Consider the following 23,768-nt stretch of genomic DNA (forward strand, 5'->3'; position numbering starts at 1 on the left):
CGAGCTCTGCCAGGTGATGCAACCATCGAGCTCAGTCTTCGAGCTCTGGCAGAGAAGAGCAATCGGCTGAGCTCAGTCTTCGAGCTCTGCCAGGCGGTGCCACCTCTCCAGTTGAGAGGTGCAACCGCCTGATCCCAGAATTCTGGGATTTGATCGATTTGATCGTTTTGAGCTCGAATTTTGAATTGGGTTGGGGCCTATAAATACCCCACCCATTCAGCACTAAAAAGATAACAGACCTACACCGAAATCTTGATCTTTTCTGTGATTCTAAGAGCTCAAAAGTGTTGTAAATCCTTTAAGTCTCCTCCTTCTGTTCTTCAAGTTTTCAGTTGTAAAGTGAGGAGAGAAAGGTCTGTAAAGGTTGTCTCCTAAGCCTGTCAAAAGGAGAGAAATTGTAAGAGGGAAGTTTGGCCTTCGCCCATTGAAGGAAGGCACCTAGTTGACGTCGGCAACCTCATCGGTGGAGGAAGCCAAAAGTGGAGTAGGTCAAGGCTGACCGAACCACTCTAAATCTCTGGTTTGCGTTTATTTTCAAGCACTTTATCATTACTGCAAACCTCCCTCATCACTACTGCTCTCTGCGCTTTCACGAACAAGTTCTAAGTGCTGTTCTTCCAAATCTGCATTCAGACGTAAATTCGTATTTTCATACATTACAGTTTACGTTTACGTTTGATTCTGCAGAACTGTTTTCCGTGCTTTTACGAACGAGCTTCTTTGCAGTTTACGCTTACATTTTAATCCTATTAATAACTGCAATCTGTCCTCTACGATTTTACGAACGAGTTTCAACATTTAGACATAAAACTGCATTCAGACGTAAATCGGCTTTCCTCGCTCAATCATCAGATTTCAGTTCACGTTTACGTCTTGATTTCAACTGCATACTGCCTTCTGCGAGTATACAAACGAGTTTCAAAGTTTAGACGTAAATCTGCGTCTAGACGTAAAACTGCGTTTAGACGTAAATCTGCGTTTAGACGTAAAACTGCGTTTAGACTTAAAACTGCGTTTAGACGTAAATCTGCGTTTAGACGTAAAACTGCGTTTAGACATAAATCTGCGTTTAGACGTAAATCTGCGTTTAGACGTAAATCTGCGTTTAGACGTAAATCTGAGTTTAGACGCAAAACTGCGCTTAGACGCAAAACTGCGCTTAGACGCAAAACTGCGCTTAAACGCAATCTGCGCTTAGACGCAAACTGCACTTAGATACAAACTGAGAATTTGCTTTTGCATCATAATAGTTTTTGAACGAACGCAGCTTTTGGTTTTTAAATTATTGTAAGATTTCCGCTGCACTAATTCACCCCCCCCCCTCTTAGTGCTCTCGATCCTAACAATTGGTATCAGAGCGGGGTTTTTCTCATTTCGGATTTACACCCGAGAGAAATGACTTTTCAAGAGGGTTGTTCGGTCTTTCGTCCACCGTTCTTTAACGGATTGGACTACACTTATTGGAAAACTCGAATGAGAGTTTTCTTAATTTCTCTAAATCTGGATTTATAGAATATCATTGAAAACGGTTTTCAACTTCCCTCCAAACCAATGAATGAATGGTCGGTTTTGGAGAAGAAGAATTTTTCTTTAAACGCAAAGGCTATGAATGCCTTATTTTGCGCATTGGACAAAAATGAGTTCAATCGGATTTCTACGTGTGAAACGGCTTTCGATATTTGGCGCACTCTTGAAATCACGCACGAGGGAACTAGTAGAGTCAAAGACTCGAAAGTTAATATTCTACTGCTTGATTTCGAGCTTTTTCATATGAAACCAAGCGAAACCGTTGTTGACATGTACACCCGTTTTACGGATGTCGTCAATGGTTTAAAATCACTTGGTAAAAGCTTTTCTGATTTTGAACTCGTTAACAAAGTTTTGCGCTCACTTTCTAAAACTTGGGATTCAAAAGTAACTGCTATTCAAGAATCAAAAAACTTGAACCATTTTCCACTTGAAGAACTAATTGGTTCATTGATCACATATGAAATGACGTGCAATGCACGTGAAGAACTTGAGAACCACCTTCCAAAGAACAGGAAGGATTTGGAACTCTGGACAAATGAATGCCACTTGAGCGATGACTCAAGTGATGAGGACAATAATGAACAAACCAACCTTCCAAAGAACAGGAAGGATTTGGGACATAGAACATTTGAAGACCACTCGAGCATAAGCTCAAGTGATGGTGAACTTAAAATGAAACGAAAATTAAAAAGCAAAAAGAATGGAACTACTTGCTTTAAACGCAAGAAGAAGAACAAAAATTGGGATGAATCGAGCTCCTCCGAAGAAGAGAAAGTCAACAAAAGCAAGGCGGCAAACTACGCCTTAACAGCCTACAATGATGAGGTAATCGAAATCTCCCTAATTTACTTCGAAATTACATGATGCTTTTGATGATGCACTTTTCTTTTTTTTAAATTTTGTTGAAAATTATATTTTTAATAATTTAACAATGAAAATGCAAAAATATGATCATGCTTGTAATCTCGAAAATGATAATGAAAATTGCATGTCTCATGTTAATGCAAGATAGAAATCTAATGATTTTACACCTAGTGAGATTAATCTTATGTGCTTGAGAAGCAAGAATATATATTTTGATCATTTTCATATTGCTTTTCAATGACGATACATGGCTTTTGTCTGGAAGGCTTGATATTTTTCATTGTCTTTGTTTATTAAATATAATGTATGGTTTTGACATAAGAATAAAGATTTGAGCATGCTATTATAAAGTCAATCATAAATTAAAATTAAAGAAGTTTTAGGCATTTATAAGAATCATTCAAAATTATCTTCAATGAAACCTTGCTTAATGTTGCAATGAAAATATTAAAGTTATACTTGATGATTTCAGATTTGACAAATGCTACACTTTAAATATGAATCATTCTTCAATCAGATTAAATGCTTCAATCATTTTTCTAACTCTAGAGTTCTCGATTTTGGTGAAATACAAGTGATAAATTCATTTATGATATCTTGTAAATCACTTGAATTATGAATGAGTTTTTCTTTTTTATGATGTGTTAAAAGAATCACTTAAAAAGAAAATGTTTTTCCCATTTTATCGAGATTAATGATTTCATGATATTATGTGAATCTCGAAACTAATTTTGATGAAATAGTAATAACGTTATTCATGTTATGAATCTTAAAAATGATAATATGCTTCATGTGATAATATGAATACATGAAACACTTATGATATTCTGTGTATTCATAAAATATTTATCTCATCATCCAATAACTCTTCTTGATATTCCTTATGAGATGAAATGAAATAATGCATGAAATACAAATGATGAGTTAATGATCATGCATAATAGGATGTAATGAATTCTAGATACCATCGTTTGAATATCTATGATCATGCTGCCAAAATGATGTATCATGAATGCTTGAATATCATGTTTGATATGCTCATGATGATGATTGATTTTTCGGTATCATGCATAAATTTTTTGAAATGTAATGTTAATAAATTTGTGCATTGAAACTATAATGATGCACAAATAAGAATGATTACTTACCTTTGTCATGATTTAGAAATTGATGTAAAGGGTTTTTCCCTTGTTGACAATGACAAAGGGGGAGATAGCTAGCTTGTACAAGTCAAGAAGATGAAAAACTTGATTGCTAGCTTGCCTATCTCAAGAGGCAAAAATGCTAACTTGCACATCTAGCAAAACTTGACAAATTTGCATATATCAAGAAGCAAGAGTTGCTTTCTTGAACATCTCAAAATTGCTAGCTTGCGGGCCTTAAAATGTACAAATTTTTTGCTAGCTTGTATATGGTAAACCTGCTATCATACTATCATGATGATGAGTATGTCTTATCTTTATGATTGAATCACTTGACTGGCATAATGATTTTACACAATTACATGTTGAAAATTATGTGCTTGAATACAAAACTTCCATGATAACAAGCATGCTTTACCTTCATGATTGTAATTGAATATCTATAGCAAAACCTTGTTCGAATGGAAGAAAGACTCAAATTTCATTTTCGGATTCTCTTGAGTCTAACATATCAAGTTCACTCTCTTCCAAACTTAACAAGCATATGCCATATCAAGTTTAGTTCATATCATTGATTTTTGACATATGTAATTGACTAGCAAATACATCTCTCATACACACATCATGTGAAAAATATTTTTTTGAGAAATGGATTTGATGAATATGGATGAAAGTGTTTTTACTTGCAAGGATTTATTTCACATACATAACAACAAGCACTTATGCTTAAAATTTGCTTATATCGTTCTCCGTTTTGTTGATGACAAAGGGGGAGAAATATATGAATTGATGCCATGAACACTGATGCTAGGCTTGCATCATCAAGAGATATATGAATTGATATGATTGCCATATTTGCAATGCTTGCATCATTAAGAGATATATGAATTGATGCTATGATTGCCAAACTTGTATTATGCCATGTTTTCATCATGCGTTAAGATATCAAGAACTTGTATCGTAATTTTACGCGTTGATATCCTACCATGTGATGAAATGCTATAATTGATAAACACTTGAAATGTTTGCATTATGATATCAAAAGCCTACATCGCAATTTTTTCATGTTGGTATTTGATATTAGCAAACTTGCATGATGATAAAACTTGATATTATGATTTTCATGCAATGAGTTGAACCAATATCACACACACTTGATTGTAGTACTTCTCCTTTTTGTTGATGACAAAGGGGGAGAAGTATGTTGATGACATGACATGTGATGCATAAGTTTATGCATAAGTTCATGTTGACGTGTTGCAAGTATTCATGATGAATATTGCAATGACTTGAATTCAGTTTGAATTCAAGGTTCTATCAATATGGCATATTGATAGGGGGAGTTTGTTAAGTTTAACTCCGTCATCAAGTGGTTGTCATCATCAAAAAGGGGGAGATTGTTGAATCTCGTATTTTGATGATGAAACTACTTGATATATGTTTATGATTTAATCTGCGTTTTGAGTGACGCAGGATGCTTCGATCAGGATGAGACAATTAAAGCAGGAAAATCATATTGTGCCGAAGGAACATGTCAGAAGATTGGACGTCGGGCCGGTGGATCGGTCGGCGTATCGACAGAAGGCTTCGGGCCGTGGACTCGGGCATCGGGCCAAGAAGAGCGGGTATTGTGCCAAGGATATCGGAGTTGCGGAGTCAACTGGCCGATTGGGCAATAGGCTGCACGAGAGGACGATGCGCCGAAGAATCGGACGAAGCGTCGAGGGACCAATGACATGTCGGACAACTTGGTTAATTGCTTAGGATTAATTGTCTCGATTGAAGTTTTGTTTTGTTGTGCAGGATTAACTATGATAACGATGAAGACATAAAGCGAAACAAAGTGTCGGAGTCAAGCGCGAAGGATTTGTTGCGAGTTCGAGAGTTCGACGGAAGTCCGAAGATTCGTTGGGAGTTCGCGGAGCTCGCCGAGAAAGATCGGAGCTTGCCGAAGAAGCTCGTTGGAACTCGCTAAGAACAAATCGTGAAGTCTAGGAGCTTGCCGGGAGTCCGCAGAATGGTTTCCGAGAGTTCATCGGAAGACCGCCGGAAGTTTGCCGGAAGCTCGCTAGAAGAAGTCTTGACTTGCGGACTTTGTAATAGCTTAGAAAATGTCTTTAAATTCATAGTTAGCACGTTAATTAGGGTTAGGATTAGGTGTTAATCCTATAACCCAAGTAGGGGCCAATTAGGCCCAAGTTCGGACTGGTTTGGACCAAGTTTGGAGCCAAACCAAGTGAGCTGGAATAGTGAAGAGGTGCCACCTCTCCAGCTTGGAGGTAGCACCGCCCAGGCTATGTCTTCCTGCGAGGTTGGGAGGTGCAACCGCCCCAGCCAGGAGGTGCAACCGCCCCAGGCAGGAGGTGCAACCGCCTGGGCTGTGGGGTTGGGAGGTGCAACCGCCCCAGCCAGGAGGTGCAACCGCCTGGGCTGTGGGGTTGGGAGGTGCAACCGCCCCAGCCAAGAGGTTGCACCGCCAGAGCTCAAGTTCCGAGCTCTGCCAGGCGATGCAACCACCGAGCTCAGTCTTCGAGCTCTGGCAGAGAGGTGCATCAGCCTGAGCTAAGTCTCGAGCTCTGCCAGGTGATGCATTCACCAAACTCAGTCTTCGAGCTATGGCAGAGAGGTGCATCAGCCTGAGCTCAGTTTCGAGCTCTCCCAGGTGATGCAACCACCGAGCTCAGATTTCGAGCTCTGCCAGGTGATGCAACCACCAAGCTCAGTCTTCGAGCTCTGCCAGGTGATGCAACCATCGAGCTCAGTCTTCGAGCTCTGGCAGAGAAGAGCAATCGGCTGAGCTCAGTCTTCGAGCTCTGCCAGGCGGTGCCACCTCTCCAGTTGAGAGGTGCAACCGCCTGATCCCAGAATTCTAGGATTTGATCGATTTGATCGTTTTGAGCTTGAATTTTGAATTGGGTTGGGGCCTATAAATACCCCACCCATTCAGCACTGAAAAGATAACAGACCTACACCGAAATCTTGATCTTTTCTGTGATTCTAAGAGCTCAAAAGTGTTGTAAATCCTTTAAGTCTCCTCCTTCTGTTCTTCAAGTTTTCAGTTGTAAAGTGAGGAGAGAAAGGTCTGTAAAGGTTGTCTCCTAAGCCTGTCAAAAGGAGAGAAATTGTAAGAGGGAAGTTTGGCCTTCGCCCATTGAAGGAAGGCACCTAGTTGACGTCGGCAACCTCATCGGTGGAGGAAGCCAAAAGTTGAGTAGGTCAAGGCTGACCGAACCACTCTAAATCTCTGGTTTGCGTTTATTTTCAAGCACTTTATCATTACTGCAAACCTCCCTCATCACTACTGCTCTCTGCGCTTTCACGAACAAGTTCTAAGTGCTGTTCTTCCAAATCTGCATTCAGACGTAAATTCGTATTTTCATACATTACAGTTTACGTTTACGTTTGATTCTGCAGAACTGTTTTCCGTGCTTTTACGAACGAGCTTCTTTGCAGTTTACGCTTACATTTTAATCCTATTAATAACTGCAATCTGTCCTCTACGATTTTACGAACGAGTTTCAACATTTAGACGTAAAACTGCATTCAGACGTAAATCGGCTTTCCTCGCTCAATCATCAGATTTCAGTTCACGTTTACGTCTTGATTTCAACTGCATACTGCCTTCTGCGAGTATACAAACGAGTTTCAAAGTTTAGACGTAAATCTGCGTCTAGACGTAAAACTGCGTTTAGACGTAAATCTGCGTTTAGACGTAAAACTGCGTTTAGACGTAAAACTGCGTTTAGACGTAAATCTGCGTTTAGACGTAAAACTACGTTTAGACGTAAATCTGCGTTTAGACGTAAATCTGCGTTTAGACGTAAATCTGAGTTTAGACGCAAAACTGCGCTTAGACGCAAAACTGCGCTTAAACGCAATCTGCGCTTAGACGCAAACTGCACTTAGATACAAACTGAGAATTTGCTTTTGCATCATAATAGTTTTTGAACGAACGCAGCTTTTGGTTTTTAAATTATTGTAAGATTTCCGCTGCACTAATTCACCCCCCCCCCCCCTCTTAGTGCTCTCGATCCTAACAATATATATATATATTTATTTATTTATTTATTTATATATATATAGACGTGCTTATATTACAATATTGTGATCGTTTACTATTCCATGTTTTATAGCTAAATTTGTAAAGCATCGTTACTTAATTAGCAAGTTTGAATTGCTTGTTTTGTTAAAATGAATGAAATTTACAGTAGAAAGAAAACCCTCACTGTCGAATGGCATCCAATATCCAATATTTCCTAATCCAATAGTTATTACATCCACGTTTGAACTAGATTTTGATCTCAGATGCAAGTGCACTAAAATACCTAAAGAATTAAGACCATGTTCTGACCATTTTGATTTCACTAATTGCAATTTTGATTCCGATACTTAAATGATGACCCATACGTTGACTCATTGTTTGATTGAATTGCACCAGCAATCAAAGTTGCACTCATTTTTACGTCATACGGAAGCAAGAGACTTCGGCAACGAGATAAATTATATGTGGAAGTTGGAATGAGCGGACGACCCAAACAAATAGGTAACAGCATCATATTAAAGCAAGACGTGTTTGTGTCCAAATCAGGGATCAACATCATGTTCGAGCAAAACTTTAATCGTACTTATACGTGAAGGCATGCAGCAAGACCTTTGTTGCTTTATTTTGTGTTCCCCGCAAGATGAATCATGGAACCAGACCATCATGGATTGCATGCTGCAACCATTCCTTATAAACAGGTTAAATAAATAGAGAGCAATATCCCTGTTGCATATATCAGTTTGGAAGAGATTTGCCGAGACAGGTTCTAAAAAACATTAACAAAGAGACCAGAGCGCATTATTGTTTTAATGCCTCTTTAAAATAATTAAAACAAAAAACTCTAGGAGTTTATAATCACAAAACAAAAAAGACAAGGAGGTTAATCACTGTCCAGTTCCAGTAATCATAATACCTATTGGAAATAATATATTAGGACTTCAGTGACAGCCGACCTGTATGACCAATGCCCACACACCGGTCAGACAAGGACAAGCTTCATCAATCACATCTGCGAATTCATTCAATCCTTAGATATGATTCATACATTTAGATGAAATGGAGCTCTTATTGATGGCCAATAACTGAAATAATGATAACATCATGCAGCATGAGGCAAAATCAATAAAAAGGGAGAATAACACAACCCCAGTGAGCTTTTAAAGCAACCTCTCCCCTCGTTCCTTTCCTGGGAAAAAAAATTACAGAGCTATATCTTTTAGCCCGAGTGGTTTATTCATGTTACAAAAGACAGGGCCTTGTTAGGGCAAGCAAATGCAAGAATGAGCATAATTAAGTTGTTGCTAACACTTCCTAACCATGCATCATGATTGCATGGGCTTGCAAAAACTCATCTGATGCACCAAAACATTGTTTGCCATAATGAAGTGGCTTTAATGAAAATTGCACTTCCCCAGAAAATTAAAAAGAATTGCTGTATAGAGAACTAACAAACCAAATAACTATATTAACGCTTTTCATGTGAGTAGAGTTTCCAACCAGTCCGAGATGTACTCGTACGCGACAAATGTGACTGCACCAGCAGGAGCAGATTTTATTAGCGATGGGAAGATGCCCTTGTAGAGACCTGGCCACCCTTCCACATGCAATATCTGCCATAGGGCATGGTACATGTTCTTGTATGTCTGGTTCTCAACTCTTGCCCCATACTTTGGATGTCTCCGTAGACCTTCAATCTGCAGTAAGGAAAGCCCAATTTACAGTGCAGAACAAGAGAAAGCCCGAAATAAAGAATGGCATGCAGCATGGGAGACATATAACAGAAAAACTGTGCAAGAGAAACATGGTTTCACGGTCACCATTGAAGTCAAAGCCTCCCAATTCATGGGAGATAATAGAGTATATTTTCAATAGCAACCTGAATTTGACCATGTGGATAAGAGTAGCAAAGGATAATCATGGATGACGTGAGGAGCCTCTTTTAAAGTGTTTGTGTCATTGAAAGGAGATGGAAGCAGTAGTAACCAGACATTAAGCATGGGACGCAGGAAGATAAATAATTTGAATGTGTACTGGCACCAGTTGTTCCACTTAATTCAGACATCAAAATTCAGATCAATTAGAAAAAATTTCATGGTACTAGAAACATAAAACTTCCATTAAATGTCTATTTTTGAACTATTTAATATCTCCTTGTTAGGATTCCTTAATTTTAGGAGTCCTTAATTTTAGGGATTTGATATTAATCTTTATTTTTTTATTTAAACTTTCTTAGTTATGATAGGAGTTTTTGAGTTTTTCCTAATTAAGTTAGGAGTCCTTGATGTAGTAAATTAAAAATTGTTATTTTTATTTTTGTTAGAAATCCTAATCATAGTTGACTAAGGATTAAATACTCTATATATATGTAATGCCTGTGGCTTATTTTTCTCAGGCAATCAAATACAACTCAAAGCCTTAGGCCAACTTGGAGGTTGATCCTCTCGAAGTGATCAAAAGGAGGTTGATCCCCTCAAAGCGATCATATCTCTATCTATTTTCTTAGATGCCCTAAGGTTTTATCATATTGTATCAGAGCAACCTTCCCAAAGTTCTTGTAGCATTTCCACGACGTTCCCAAAGTATTTGCAATGTTTCCTCGATGTTCCCTCAATCTCCTCTCCAATGCTGCCGTAGGCCCTAATGCCCGCACCGCCAACGACCACTTCACCTTCAACACCAAGTAAGTAGTGCTCATGCCCTTGGGAATTGTAGATCTACAATCATACACAATAACTATTGATACTTCTATGAACTTAGGAATTGCAGATCTACAATCATACATAATAACTACTGATACTTCTATGAAATCTCAATTTGAAGCCTTGGAAGCAAAAATTGAGAATAGGTTGCAAGAAACTCTCAATGATTTCAAAAAGAGTTAGCTTGAGAGTTTTAGCAAAAATCAACAAGATGGAAATTCGACTTCTGCTAGTAAAACAGCTAAACCGATCTGAAGTTACAGGAAGAGGTTACTAAGAGCATGACAATGGCCATCCTCGTATGAAAGTAGAATTTCCTAGATGGGACAATAGAAATCCGACCGATTGGATTTTTCGAGCAGAGAAATTTTTTCGTTTTATAAAACTCCAGAAGATACTAAAGTGGAAATAGTTTCAATCTAACTGGATGTGGATGCTATTTAATGGTATAATTGGCATGAAACCTGTCATAGAGTTCCCTCATGGGCGCAATTTAAGAAAGGGCTTTTTGTTCATTTTGGACCATACGAATATGAGAATGTTGATGGGTAGCTTGCCAAGATTCACCAAACTTATACGGTGTTAGAGTATCAAAGTCGATTTGAACAACTATTAAATCGAGCTAATGATTAGACTGAAAAGGCAATTTGTGGGAACATTCATTGAAGGGCTTAATTCAGACATTCGTTATAAAATTAAGGCTCGCTAACCTCACACTATAACAACTGCAAGTTCTTTAACATTACTGCATGAAGAAAAAATTAACATGAAAAATCGTCGAACCAAGAGTGTTAATAAACAGGTAACTAGCAAGTCCACTACTCCAACCATTCGTAATCGGAATCCTAATGTATCAGATACTTTGCAATTTTTTCATGTTAATTTTTTCTTCATGCAGTAATGTTAAAGAATGTCTGAATTAAGCCTGTTAGATTGAAACTATTTCCACTTTAGTTACCTGTTGCATCACTGTCAACACTGTCAATGTCTTCCGGAAGAAGCGATTGACGCACCGGAAGCTCGCCGGAAGAGCGATTGACGCACCGGATCACCTCCCATTTCCAACTTAATCATTGTGCTAACTACGATATTCCCTAAGACATTTACTGCAACTTGCTCCGGTGCGTCAATCGCTTCTTCCGGCGAGCTTCCGGCGAACTTCCGTCGATCATCCGATGAACCCTCGGTGATGCCTTACTTAATTGGTCGACGATTTCAAATACACACTAATCACAAAAACCTAAAATATTTTCTTGAGCAAAGGATTTCTTCTTTAGATCAGCAAAAATGGGTCACTAAGCTATTGGGTTTTGACTACAAAATTATTTTCAAGGGGAGTAAGAATTTAGTTGTAAATGCACTTTCTCTCTTTCCAGAGCAAAAGCTTAACTAGTGGCTATTTCTATTTCTACTTGTAAAACGCTAGAACTTATTAGGAGTGAATGGTTAGATAATCCTGAAGTTCAAGATGTTATTAAAAAGCTAGAAGAAGATCCAACTTTTATTCTTAATTACAGTTGGGATCTTATAGATTTGCGCTACAAGGGCAGAATTGTCTTGGCACCAAATTCTTCTTGCCATAACATAATTTTGAAGGAGTTTCATTGATGATCAACACATCTGTCAACCTTTTTTATTGAAAGGGTACAAAGAAAACCATCAAGAAGTTTGTTGCAAAATGTGATGATTGCTAGCGCAACAAAGGTGAGATAGTTGCTACCCCTGGTTTGCTTTATTCTCTTCCTATTCCTGATGATGCTTGGATTGATATATCCATGGAATTTATTAATGGACTTCCACCATCTCAAGGTAAAATCATCATCTTTGTGGTTGTTGATCGTCTTACAAAATATGCTCGTTTTTGTGTTATACGACATTCTTATACTACTACAAGTGTTGCTCGCAATTTTGTTGAAAATATAGTGAAGTTGCATGAAATTCCATATTACATTGTTAGTGATCGAGATAAACTTTTTACTAACACCTTTTGGAAAGAGCTCTTTTGCTTACAGGATACCTAGTTGAATATGAGTATTGTTTATCACCTGCAAACAGATTGGCAGACTGAAGTAGTGAACAAACGTCTAGAAAACTATCTCAAATGTTTTACCAGTGATAAACCAAATGAGTGGATGAAATGACTTCCTTGGGTAGAATGGTGGTACAATATCACTTATCACTCTTGTACTAAAATGACTCCTTTTGAGGCGGTTTATAGTCGACCCTTCTTCCATGATTACAAAATATATGCCTAGTTCTTCTAAGGTTGATCAAGTGGACAAGGAATGCTTGATAGGGATAAGATTATTCAACTTCTAAGAGATAATCTCAGTCTCATAGGCTAAAATGAAGCAACAAGCTGATAAGAATTGTAGTGAGCGGGAGTTTGCAGTGGACGATTGAGTTTTCCTTCGACTTCAACCCTACAAGCAAAACTTCTACAAAAGGTTCGATCTTCTATGAAGCTATCTCTTCGATTCTTTGGGCCTTATAAGGTGTTGGAACATATTGGCCCAGTTGCTTATCGCTTGGACTTGCCAACAAGCTCTAGGATACATCCAGTTTTTCATATTTTTTACTTTAAAAAGAAGCTAGGTGAGGATGATGTGGTGCAACACCATTTACCACATATTTCTTCTACTAGTAAGGTTTAAACCCTGCCTCAAGCCATACTTGATCGACGTATTATGATGCATTATAGATATCTTGTCACCGAGGTGCTTGTTCAATGGGTCAACTTACTAATTGAAGATACCATTTTGGAGTCTTACAAAGCATTAGAGAAGTTTCCAAAATTTATTGCTACTTAACCTGGAGGACAAAGCTATTTTAGAGAGGCAAGAAATGTTAAGGTTCCTTAATTTTAAGAGTCCTTAATTATAGGGACAAAGCTATTTAGTTTTTCTTAGTTATGGTAAGAGTTTCTAAATTTTTCCTAATTACGTTAGGAGTCCTTTGATGTAGCAAATTAGGAATTGTTATTTTTATTTTTGTCAGAAATCCTAGTCCTAGTTGACTAAGGATTACATAACTTAATATATATATAATGCTTTTGACTTATTTTTCTCAAGCAATCAAATACAACTAAAAGCCTTTAGCCAACTTAGAGATTGATCCCCTCGAAGCAATCAAATCCTTATCTATTTTCTTAGATAAAGCCCTAGGGTTTTATCACTCCTTTAGTTAATATCTGCTTCAAAGTGCACTCGGTGGCCTTCATGAATAAACACTTCAAAGAATCAGTTGTTCTTTTATGCAAACAGATGTTATTTCAACTTAATATATACAAACATTTCTCACTCTATACCACAACATGGCTCATGGTTCTAACATGCTCTGATGGCAAATTACTACTAATTTTTATGTTACGTAACTGTCCAATTTTCTTATGACAAAAAATGCCTGCTTGAAAATGATAATAATACACCTGCCATTAAATTATTCTGAAAAAAATAAACATAGTATTCAAAGGAACCTTTTTAAAAGTTTTAAGAAACCCAAAAAGCTTAGAATAGTATCTATTATTAACTAGTTCAAGTTGAACTGATCAACATTATATATTATATTAAGTTGGTGAATTCAAACAATATTGATTGCCACAGAAAAGGAGATGCACAACCTCTGTCGAATGTGAAGCAGTATCATATATTAGTTTTTACTAAAAGGAGCAAGCAGAAAAATTATCTAAATAATGTCAAAAGTAATAAACCTTTATGAAAAGTAATGAAACAAGATATTAAGGAGCTTGGCCTCAATCTTTGACCAACTAATGATAAATGGGATTATGCAAAGCTAGAAAGACCCTTGAAGTAGTGTCCATTGACAAGGATCTAGATTGGTTGTATCAAGCATTTTGGGCCATCTAGCATTACATTAAGGTGACCTATGGAGTAACCTGGAATCTCTTTTTGACCACATCAAGAGGGTGACAAATGGCTTTCGCACACGTTCCAGCTGCAAACCCACATAGAAACAACTGGAAGCTAGAGAGAGAATCATCTGGCCTCATTGAGCTAATATTGGAAAATCTGTATCTGTTCCACGCCTGTATGTAGGAAAAAATGGAATTCTAGTTACAACCATTGAATAAAATAGCATGCAACACATTGTAAGATAAATTAAAAGTCATGCAAAATCTTATATAAGTCAATGTTACCCTTCGATCTTATGCTTTGAGCCCAAGGATGAATGATTCTAGTGTTGGTAGTAGAATGGTGAAACCAAATTGTTAAACATGCGCAAGCTATAGAAACATATATTTTAAAGAAAAACATACCCAATGCACGAGGCTCCCGCAATACGGTGACAAATGCCCTAGGGTTTTCATATTTTTCACATAAAGATAAGGCTGCGTACATTGACCCTTCCTATAGCTTACGTGTACCTATTTGATTGGAGCATTTGGCATATGACAACCAACAGAAGGATTTTGATTGTGGAGAGACACAAAATTTGACATGACAAATGCACCTTAAAATGGAACGAGTGCTTGGCTTCCGTTGATATCAAGTTAGACCTTTCTTGATCTACAAAGCAAGGTTTAAAATTTGTATTTTTTTTTCTATGTAATGGCAGCTGTTGGCAATATGGAAGTTGAAAAGGATGGCATCCTGATGCTCCAAAGGCCATCTTGATCTATGGTAGGGTTCGATACACATCAATGTTGGCCCATGAAAATGTTCAGAAACTGGCTAGTTCATGGACTGTTGGTTGCCTGCATAGAGCACCATATCATTCAAAAGTTGGATTCCTTTTTCCATGTAATGCTAGATGTTGGCAATATGGAAGTTGATAATGATGGAATCTTGATACTCTAATTCTGGGCTAACATGGTTGTAGGGTCATGTGGAGAACAACATAATAGGCTAATGTACTGTTCGAGGCTAGAGTTTCATTAAACAGGAGCCATATGGCCACATTTGGATGTGGTGTTCCTCTTTACTGCACACTTATCCTCTAATTCTGCAAAAAAAAACTAGTAAGTTTACTTTCAAGTAATCTTCAAACCTCCAAGTCATTAGAAACTCACATACTTATTGCCAGGGGTAAGGAGTTGGTATGGCCTTGCCTTGGTATGGTGTAGAGACAGAATTAAACACTTCTTCCCCCACTGCCTTAGGATTTAAGCTTTGGATCCTCAAGTTGTGCTCCCCTAGTTCATCCTCTAGGATAAAGCTTCTGTGACAAACCATTTGTCACATCACTATCACCATCCGAAGTCCTATGTCCCACCTAGTCCTATCCCACCCTCCCTCACCTTCTGACCTCTTCAGTCCCCTCCTCTCTTTGAACTCAATCTATAGGGAGAAATGAAGTATCCTTGCTTGTTTCCTCTCTGGCTTCCTCCGTGAATTATCCAGATCTGTTTATGAAAATACAACACTGAAGATATAGAAAAAAGAGTTCTTTTGGTAACAAAGATGATCGTGCTGGACTCTCAGACAAGAACCAAGCTCTTAGTACCTGCCTTGAAAATTGTTGGTAAGTTAAGGATGTTCTTACGGCATTGGCAATGACTATAGTAGTTGACAAACCCTTCAACAGCCAACTTGAAAGTCTGTCAATAGTAGCCTTGGCACAAAGTTTTGTTGGTTTATGGTCTATGCCAGATGGTTTCCCTAAATAATTTGATGCACTTCCTCAAGGACAACCCCTTTGATCTTAGGCACTTGAAGTATGACAATATGTAAAACCACTAGTAGAGTTTCCCATTAATCCAAATAAAGTGTGATACTTGTCAAATGAGTTTCCAAGCTTACAGGAAGCCTTCGGGCAAGGCTCCATCTCACAAATAGACAACAACAGAATCAATGTTTTAAAATGCTGTAGTAAACCACACACTCAAGGTACAACACTACATTTGCAGTACGCAATGACTATATGAGGTTCAATTAGAATATTCAAAAATATTAGATTACGTGTACCTAGAGACACAAAATCAAGACTACATAGTTAGTGGTAAAAATATACCAAGGCCAAATAATAGAATGCCAATTATCCTCACTTTAGATAGTAGTTAATTAAAGATGTAAAAGATGGGTTAAGGCTTCAACAATAAATGTTACATTATCATTGACCATATATAACAGTTAAGAATAATAGTAAAAGTTGAAACAATCCCATTGAGGAAATACAAACAAATTTTTGTGATCTCATTTTCTTGCTTATGCGCACCACTTATGTGCTATAAATTTTGCTTACACAATAACACCATACATCAAGGCTGCATGGCCTTATGAACATGACTGCATACACATGCAAATTACATTTTAAAACATTGGACAGGATACATTCAGAAATAATATCCTCCAAACTTCTCAAGAACTTGAACCAAGATTGATTGTTGATGATACAGATAATCATAGTATTTTCTGCTGCATTTCAAACTTTCAAAATTTAACAGCCATCACCTTGGCTCTGCTAGATCTTTGATCATACAAGTACCTATGCCCCATTCTCACCCTAACCATTGTTACCAATCAAATGTTTGTTGATTCTCACTCAGTTATGTTAACTGCAGTTCAATTAGAAAGGCATTGTGGTTGGCCATGGAGGCCTTAGAACTGAAATAAAGGGTGTTTCAGGCCACGAAGCTACCCAGAGTAGCTAGAATGAGGCAGCCCCCAAGTGAGCAATTTGTTATCAATGTACACAGTCCATGTTGGTATGATTTAAAAGTGGACGAATTAGTGTCAAATAAGTAACAAGCCGATGGTTGAAATTGGCTGCTTAGAAAGAGTTTCTTATTGGGTTGCAACTTGGTGATTGATCATATTATTAATAATCCGAAATAGGTCAATCAAAGACCTTTTGGTATCTGAAAAACCACTATGTTCTAAAATGTTCTCAAGAAAAGAAGGCACCTTGTAGATCATGAACAAGGATTTTCATGGCCCATTAAATCTTTAGACATCATAAATGGTTCTGTGGAATTCAATCTACCATGTTGTGAAACCTCTTTAAAGTTTAGCTTGACGTTAAGAAGCACATAAGTTTTTCTTTTCAAATAAAACACTAAGCATCACTCAAAAAAGTGATTACAGATCTGATAGAGAGAGGGGCAATGGTAGAGGCTGATTCCCAACTATTGGTGAGGCTCCGACATGCCAGAAAGTGAGAGTAACCACTAGAGCAACAGGGAATATGACAATAACTAACTGCGGTGACCTCGGCCATAAACAAAATGTCCCGAAAGAGAGAAGATAGGTACCAAGGTACCTTAATTACATTAGAGACATAGTTGATGCAGTTCATAGAGTCAGAGAGGATCAAAATGCATCAAAGACCAAGCATCTGTGCTTGCTGGAGCCTCTTAGGGATGGCAACACCTTCAGCTTGAGTGGAGGAAGCGACAAAACATGAAGAACATCCAGCTGCAATCAAGTTGCCCTGTACATCGCTGATAGTATTTCCATAGCCTGCATTGTGTTGGTTAGGTAAAAAAGCTCTATCGCATTCAAGAACAAAATCATGCAGAGGAACAGTGGAAGTGGTTTTAGTATTGATGGACAAGTTCCCCTCACATCTCTTGTTGATTGACGGAGGTCATTGGTGGAAATCGCCACCTTCCTCCATAATGAAGAAGCTTCGATTTGGAAGTTGCAAAAGCAGGAGTTGTTGTGATTTAACTAGAGATGCCAAAGTGAAAGGCCAATGATACTTCATAGATCATAATCTGGAATAAGGTTGGAAGGATGTGTTTCAAGAAGCCAGGAGCATTGATGCCAAGTTTCAGAGAGAGTGAAGTTAGCTTGTAGGTGATTTTGAGCGATTATCCAGAATTCTCGAGCAAGCTCACATTCGTAGAAGACATGTCAAGGAGAGTCAGAGTACTCCTTGCAAACATGACAATTATCAGTTTGGGAATGGAGTATTCTAGAGATGTAACTAGAGGTAGGCAATCTGTTGAGCAAAAGTTGCCAAAGGAATATCTTCGTTTTGAGATAAACATTTAGTTTCCACATAACCCTCCATCTAGGCTAATCATCTTCATCTTTCTGGCCCTCTTTTCTCAAAAATTGGTAAGCACTTTTAATAGAAGCTTGACCGTTTGGAGTAAAGGACCATACCCAAGAGTCATCATCAGGGTGGGCTGAAATATAGAAGCTTTGAATCATCTGAATTATTAGGAAATGAAACAATCTTTGAAGAATGTGGGGATTCGAATGATTTCCCATTAGGAGAGTTGAGATTTTTTTGGTTGACTGGGGGGTATCAGGGTTGAAGAAGGTTGGCCATTTGGAGAGTTGGAGATCAAAGGGTCAACTAGAATGGAGGTGTTCCTGGCATTTCCAATGTGTTTCCTAAGGCCAGTTTTGATATGGTCAGTAAGAGAGCAAGGGTTCTTCCAATTAACAGAGTCGATGGCTTTGGGTTTGGTTTGCCAAAGGTACGAGGTAACCATATTTCTTAGTGAGAATTTGAACCCAAAGAGTATTTGTCTTGATTTAGAAGGGGGATGAGACGTTTGGCACATATGGCTTTCTTGATGGTGAGGATATTTCGGATACGTAAACCTCCACTAGCTTTGGTGGTTACAATCCAGTCCCAACCAATAAGGTTGATCTTTTTTTTGTGTGGGGGTTTGAATGCCAAAAAAATTCTCTAGAAATCTTGATGATTCGATTAAGGATTTTGTAAGAAATTTTCATATTCAAAAGAAAGTGAGTTGGAATGGAATTGGTCAGAGTTTATAAGAATAGTTTTGCCAGCTTGTGTAATCAAGCTTTTGAACCATCCTTGCATTCTCTGGTAGCATTGTCAACCAAGGAGTTTTGCAAACTCAGGAATTTAGGAAACAGATAAAAAGGATCCAAGGTATTTCATAGATCAACTACCAGTGTTTCAAGTTAGAAGGTAAGTGATTTTGTGTTTGACATCAGCAAGTCTGTTTTTGGGGAAGAATAACTCAAATTTGTGTTGGTTTATCTGAAGATTAGTGAAAGAAGAGTAGGTCTTAAGGATTCTTTGAAGATTAATACAGGTGTTGTTGGAACTTTTGAAAGTCATAATGATGTCATCAGCAAACATTAGATGTGAGATTTTTTATCCTGTTAACCAAGGAAATTATTAGGCCTCACCCTGAAGGCATATTTGGCTGAATTAACTTTTTTAGCAGCCCACACACCTTGTTGGGTGTTGAACATCTCTTAGAGGTCGACTAGTTGTCTCTTTAACTGTAGTACATTCAATGAGAATGTCATTGGTGTACGCTTCAAAGTCAAAAGTAATTGAACTTTGATTTATTCCTCCAATCCATTATTGACAACGTATGGTAATGTCATTCCAATATGATATGTGCATCCTCATCGGTATCATCCAAGGTCAAATAAACTTTGATCAATTTATGTGCCTTTACTCAGAAACCGATGGGACAATCCTACTCGGCCAAATTTGGTTGATTTTCACCATTAGATAATTTTAAGAATATCAAAAGAAGAAAGAAAAGTGAGGAGTCGAAAGGGAATGAATAGGGCTAAGTTGCGATAAAGGGAAAACAAAAAATTTGTGACTATGATAATGTTCTAATCAAGGTATGCAATACCGTACCGGTGTTTCGAGGTTGACTCGGTACGGTACGGTACTAGCATACCGAGCGGTACATCAGGGCGTACCGAGCGGTACACCAGGGCATACCGAGCGATACACCAGGGTGTACCGAACAGTTTTATATATTTTCTTCCTACTGTAGCACTGTAGCATTGCTACAATATAAAACTGTAGTGCTGCTATAGTGTAATATTGTAGCACTGTAGCACGTTCCGTCCGGTACCAAACGGTCCGCGTACCGGTATGCCGTCGAACCGGTACGTACCACCCGTACCGAGCGGTAACATTCGGTATTGCATACCATGGTTCTAATTACCCTTTTGTTATAACCAATGCATATGTTGTCTACCACCATTGTTGCAATATCTCTATCCACTATCATGTAACATACAAAGAAAAGAGTCTAAAGAGAGAAAAGGATATAAATAATCTGTGATCCCACAAGGATAAAAATAACCCATGACCTCATAAGGATAGAAATAGCCTGTAACCCCATCAGGATACAAATAATCCATGACATTGTAAGCATACACAGGGAAGTAGCCACAGGGAATAGAGATGTCATAAGATTCAAAGTTGATCTCAAACCCTCTTTATTTGATTCGCACTACCCTACAATTCACTTGGATGATGATTAGAGAAACATTAGGGCCACAAAAGGGACTTATCTTTAAACCTATAGGTCGATAATTTTTGGTGCAATATACAAGAGTTATTTACCTGTAATAATATCATAATATGATATGATTATTTTTTTAATAATCCTATAATAGTATTTTTATTGAATTCCTTTATCTTTTATATACTTCTTTTAAAGATAGATTTCTACGAAATATGCATGTAAAGGACTTTTGAGCATTGTATGTTCTTATTTCCTAATTCTAATTTTTTTAGTGTTTTTATTTTTAAATATATCTATTAAAGTCTTTAATTTTGAATTACTTCATCTATCAGTTTTGATCCCATTGGTCCAATCTGACTGACACATAGGATCCAAGTCAAATCATCCCTAGCTGACACCCGTATTGTGAATGACACAGTCGGTGACCCCACTCAAACAATGAAACATCTGTAGTGCAAACCATGTTAGGTGAGCGGACAACATTTTCACCTCAAAATCTAAGCATATCAAGCTTTGATTTTATGAAGAAAAAGCATCCACGAAACTGGAAAATGCATATTCTACGGCCAACCTCAAACTCCTAGTCCACTCTCGAGGGTAAACTGCTCTTTTTCTTAAGATCTTTAAGTTAATAAAGTCAATGAATATGTGCATTAGATTTCTTAACGAGTACAAAACTTGCCAACCAACCTCAGTACAACTCCTTTCAAATGTAGTTGATCTTCTATGGGATCAACGTTTTGTGCTATCAGCTAGTTTTTTGGTTCAATTATTGAGCGAACAAGCAAGGACCAATGTGTCTACAATTGACAGGTCATACAAAGACTTCCAGGTTTTCCAATAACACTCATCATTCCTTAGGGTAGAACAGGAAGCAGAAGAGGGAAGATGAGATGAAAGAAAGACAAGAAGAATGTTATAGATGGGATGTTGTTATTGTTGCCTTTGTTATATGCTGCAACCACTGTATTTGATTTGATACAACTGTCACCTTACCCTAAGGAAAGAAAGTAACCTGCAAGAGATAAATAGGAAATTGAAGAAGAAAATCGAGGGGTAGATTTGATAGAAATTAGAAAAAAACTATAGACATATTTGTGGGATAAAATTTCAGACACATGCCCAGGAGGTTATAACACACATACATAGATTACTTGGACTTCAACATCTCTAAGCTAGCTGGCTAGCTGACTAGTTAAAAAGTTCAACGTCAGGGAAAAAATATAGATTGGAATACCCATCACAGGTTTGCTGTCCTACTCTTAGTTGACTCTCCGCCTGAATCACCCAAGCTGGTCGGTCAACCCCCACAGGTGGAGCCTCCATGTAAGGGATGTTTTGTACTATCAGCTAGTTTTTTGGTTCAATTATTGAGCAAACAAGCAAGGACCAATGTGTCTACAATTGACAGGTCATACAAAGACTTCCAGGTTTTCCTATAACACTCATCATTCCTTAGGGTAGAACAGGAAGCAGAAGAGGGAAGATGAGATGAAAGAAAGACAAGAAAATGTTATAGATGGGATGTTGTTATTGTTGCCTTTGTTATATGCTGCAACCACTGTATATGATTTGATACAACTGTCACCTTACCGTAAGGAAAGAAAGTATCCTGCAAGAGATAAATAGGAAAATTTGAAGAAGAAAGTCGAGGGGTAGATTAGATAGAAATTAGAAAAGAACTATAGACATATTTGTGGGATAAAATTTCAGACACATGCCCAAGAGGTATAACACACATACATAGATTACTTGGACGTCAACCTCTCTAAGCTAGCTGGCTAGCTGACTAGTTAGCTAGCTGGCTAGCTGACTAGTTAGCTAGCTCAATGTCAGGGAAAAAATATAGATTGGAATACCCATCACAGGTCAGCTAGCTCAATGTCAGGGAAAAAATATAGATTGGAATACCCATCACAGGTTTGCTGTCCTACTTTTAGTTGACTCTCCGCCTGAATCACCCAAGCTGGTCGGTCAACCCCCACAGGTGGAGCCTCCATGTAAGGGATGGTTGGACCTAACTTTTGCATTCTAAGGTTCCTATTGGCATGAATCCTAGTTAACCTAAATTGATTAAGAGACATGAATTGCAATTGATTCAAAAGGAAAAAATAAAAGAAAATCAGTCAATCCCCATTAATAGCCTAAATAGGAATCAGTATGATTGACTAGTCAAACCATGACCAAGTAAATTAGAACTCCCATGTAATTTGTGAAAGAAATCATGCATGATGCAGGGGTTGAACAGATGTGGCAGGCCGCTTCCCTAACTACTCAGGCTAAGTAAACATCCCATAAGGAATCGAACCTACGATATTAGGTTGGTCATGGCCTTAGTTTGGTTGACCCTTTTATGGGACAATGGAGGACCTCATTGCAGCCATATTAACAATTTGATAGCTGAGAAAGGCTACATCATATCAATTCCTCCATCACTATATCCCCAAGTTGGAGAATCATGTAGTTGTCTCAATTCATCCTCTATACCATAAAGCATTTGCTCTATGTTACAACATAGCACTATAACTTATGTTTGTATTCTCCATTCACACAGTATGTTATCTATGTGATATTTCCATTGGTGTATGCAACTGATCTTCAATGAGCTTAAGTGGATAGATGGGTGTATGTCTAGTTCTCTATATGGCTTCGTGCTTGGATACATGAAACACAAAAAATCTTAGCATCATGTGGAAATTCCAAGTTGGAAGTCACTTGTCTATGCATAACAACACCTTAAAGCTCTATAGAACTAAGGAGATTGTTATACTATTCTAGCAGTATTCTTTACTTGTTTGTGCCTTCTCTCAACTTGGTACTAGCTACATCTTCTGAACAAAGGTTCACTTTCATGTACCAGTCAAGGCTTGAACCGGGCCAACAAGTACCGAGTTTCAGAAAAATCAGAAAAAAAAAGCCGGAAAAGAAAAAATACTGTCTGGTACTAGGTCTGTACCACCCAATTTACCCTGGTCTGTGTATTGATAGACTATTGGACCAGTAAATATCACTTGTACCATACCACCCAGTATTGCAAATCTTACTCTGAACTTTATGTCACAAAGCCCCATTTAAATCAGAAAATTTAACTTTTATCCATTGAAATTTCATGCCCTGGCCACATAATCTATCTGGAGGTTGTGTAACCAAGCATGCCAAAGTTCATCAACTATAGAATGACAATCTTTAATATTTAACTTCGCTTCAAGAGAAAATAAATCAACATAATTGGATCTAATAACATGTTTGTGAGGCAGTTTGAGATTCATCTAAAGCAATAAATAATATAAAGGCGATATTTCTCATATTTGACTTCAATA

The 23,768-nt window shown here is 37.8% G+C and overlaps 1 protein-coding gene across 2 annotated transcripts in view; it reads right to left on the reverse strand.

The window, feature by feature from the left end:
• Positions 1-8,728: 8,728 nt before the first annotated feature.
• LOC103999782 (mitochondrial thiamine diphosphate carrier 2) overlaps positions 8,729-23,768 on the reverse strand; it is a 71,026-nt gene continuing 55,986 nt past the window's right edge. For both annotated transcript variants that reach the window (XM_009421630.3, XM_009421631.3), the window contains exons 6-7: positions 14,173-14,322; positions 8,729-9,272 (exon numbers count right to left, since the gene is read on the reverse strand). In XM_009421630.3, the coding sequence (XP_009419905.1) occupies positions 9,054-9,272; positions 14,173-14,322 (369 nt within the window). In that variant the 3' untranslated portion in view covers positions 8,729-9,053. The remainder of the gene's footprint in view (positions 9,273-14,172; positions 14,323-23,768) is intronic.

Source organism: Musa acuminata, chromosome BXJ2-10 (genome assembly GCF_036884655.1).
Source record: "Musa acuminata AAA Group cultivar baxijiao chromosome BXJ2-10, Cavendish_Baxijiao_AAA, whole genome shotgun sequence".
Taxonomy (NCBI): domain Eukaryota; kingdom Viridiplantae; phylum Streptophyta; class Magnoliopsida; order Zingiberales; family Musaceae; genus Musa; species Musa acuminata.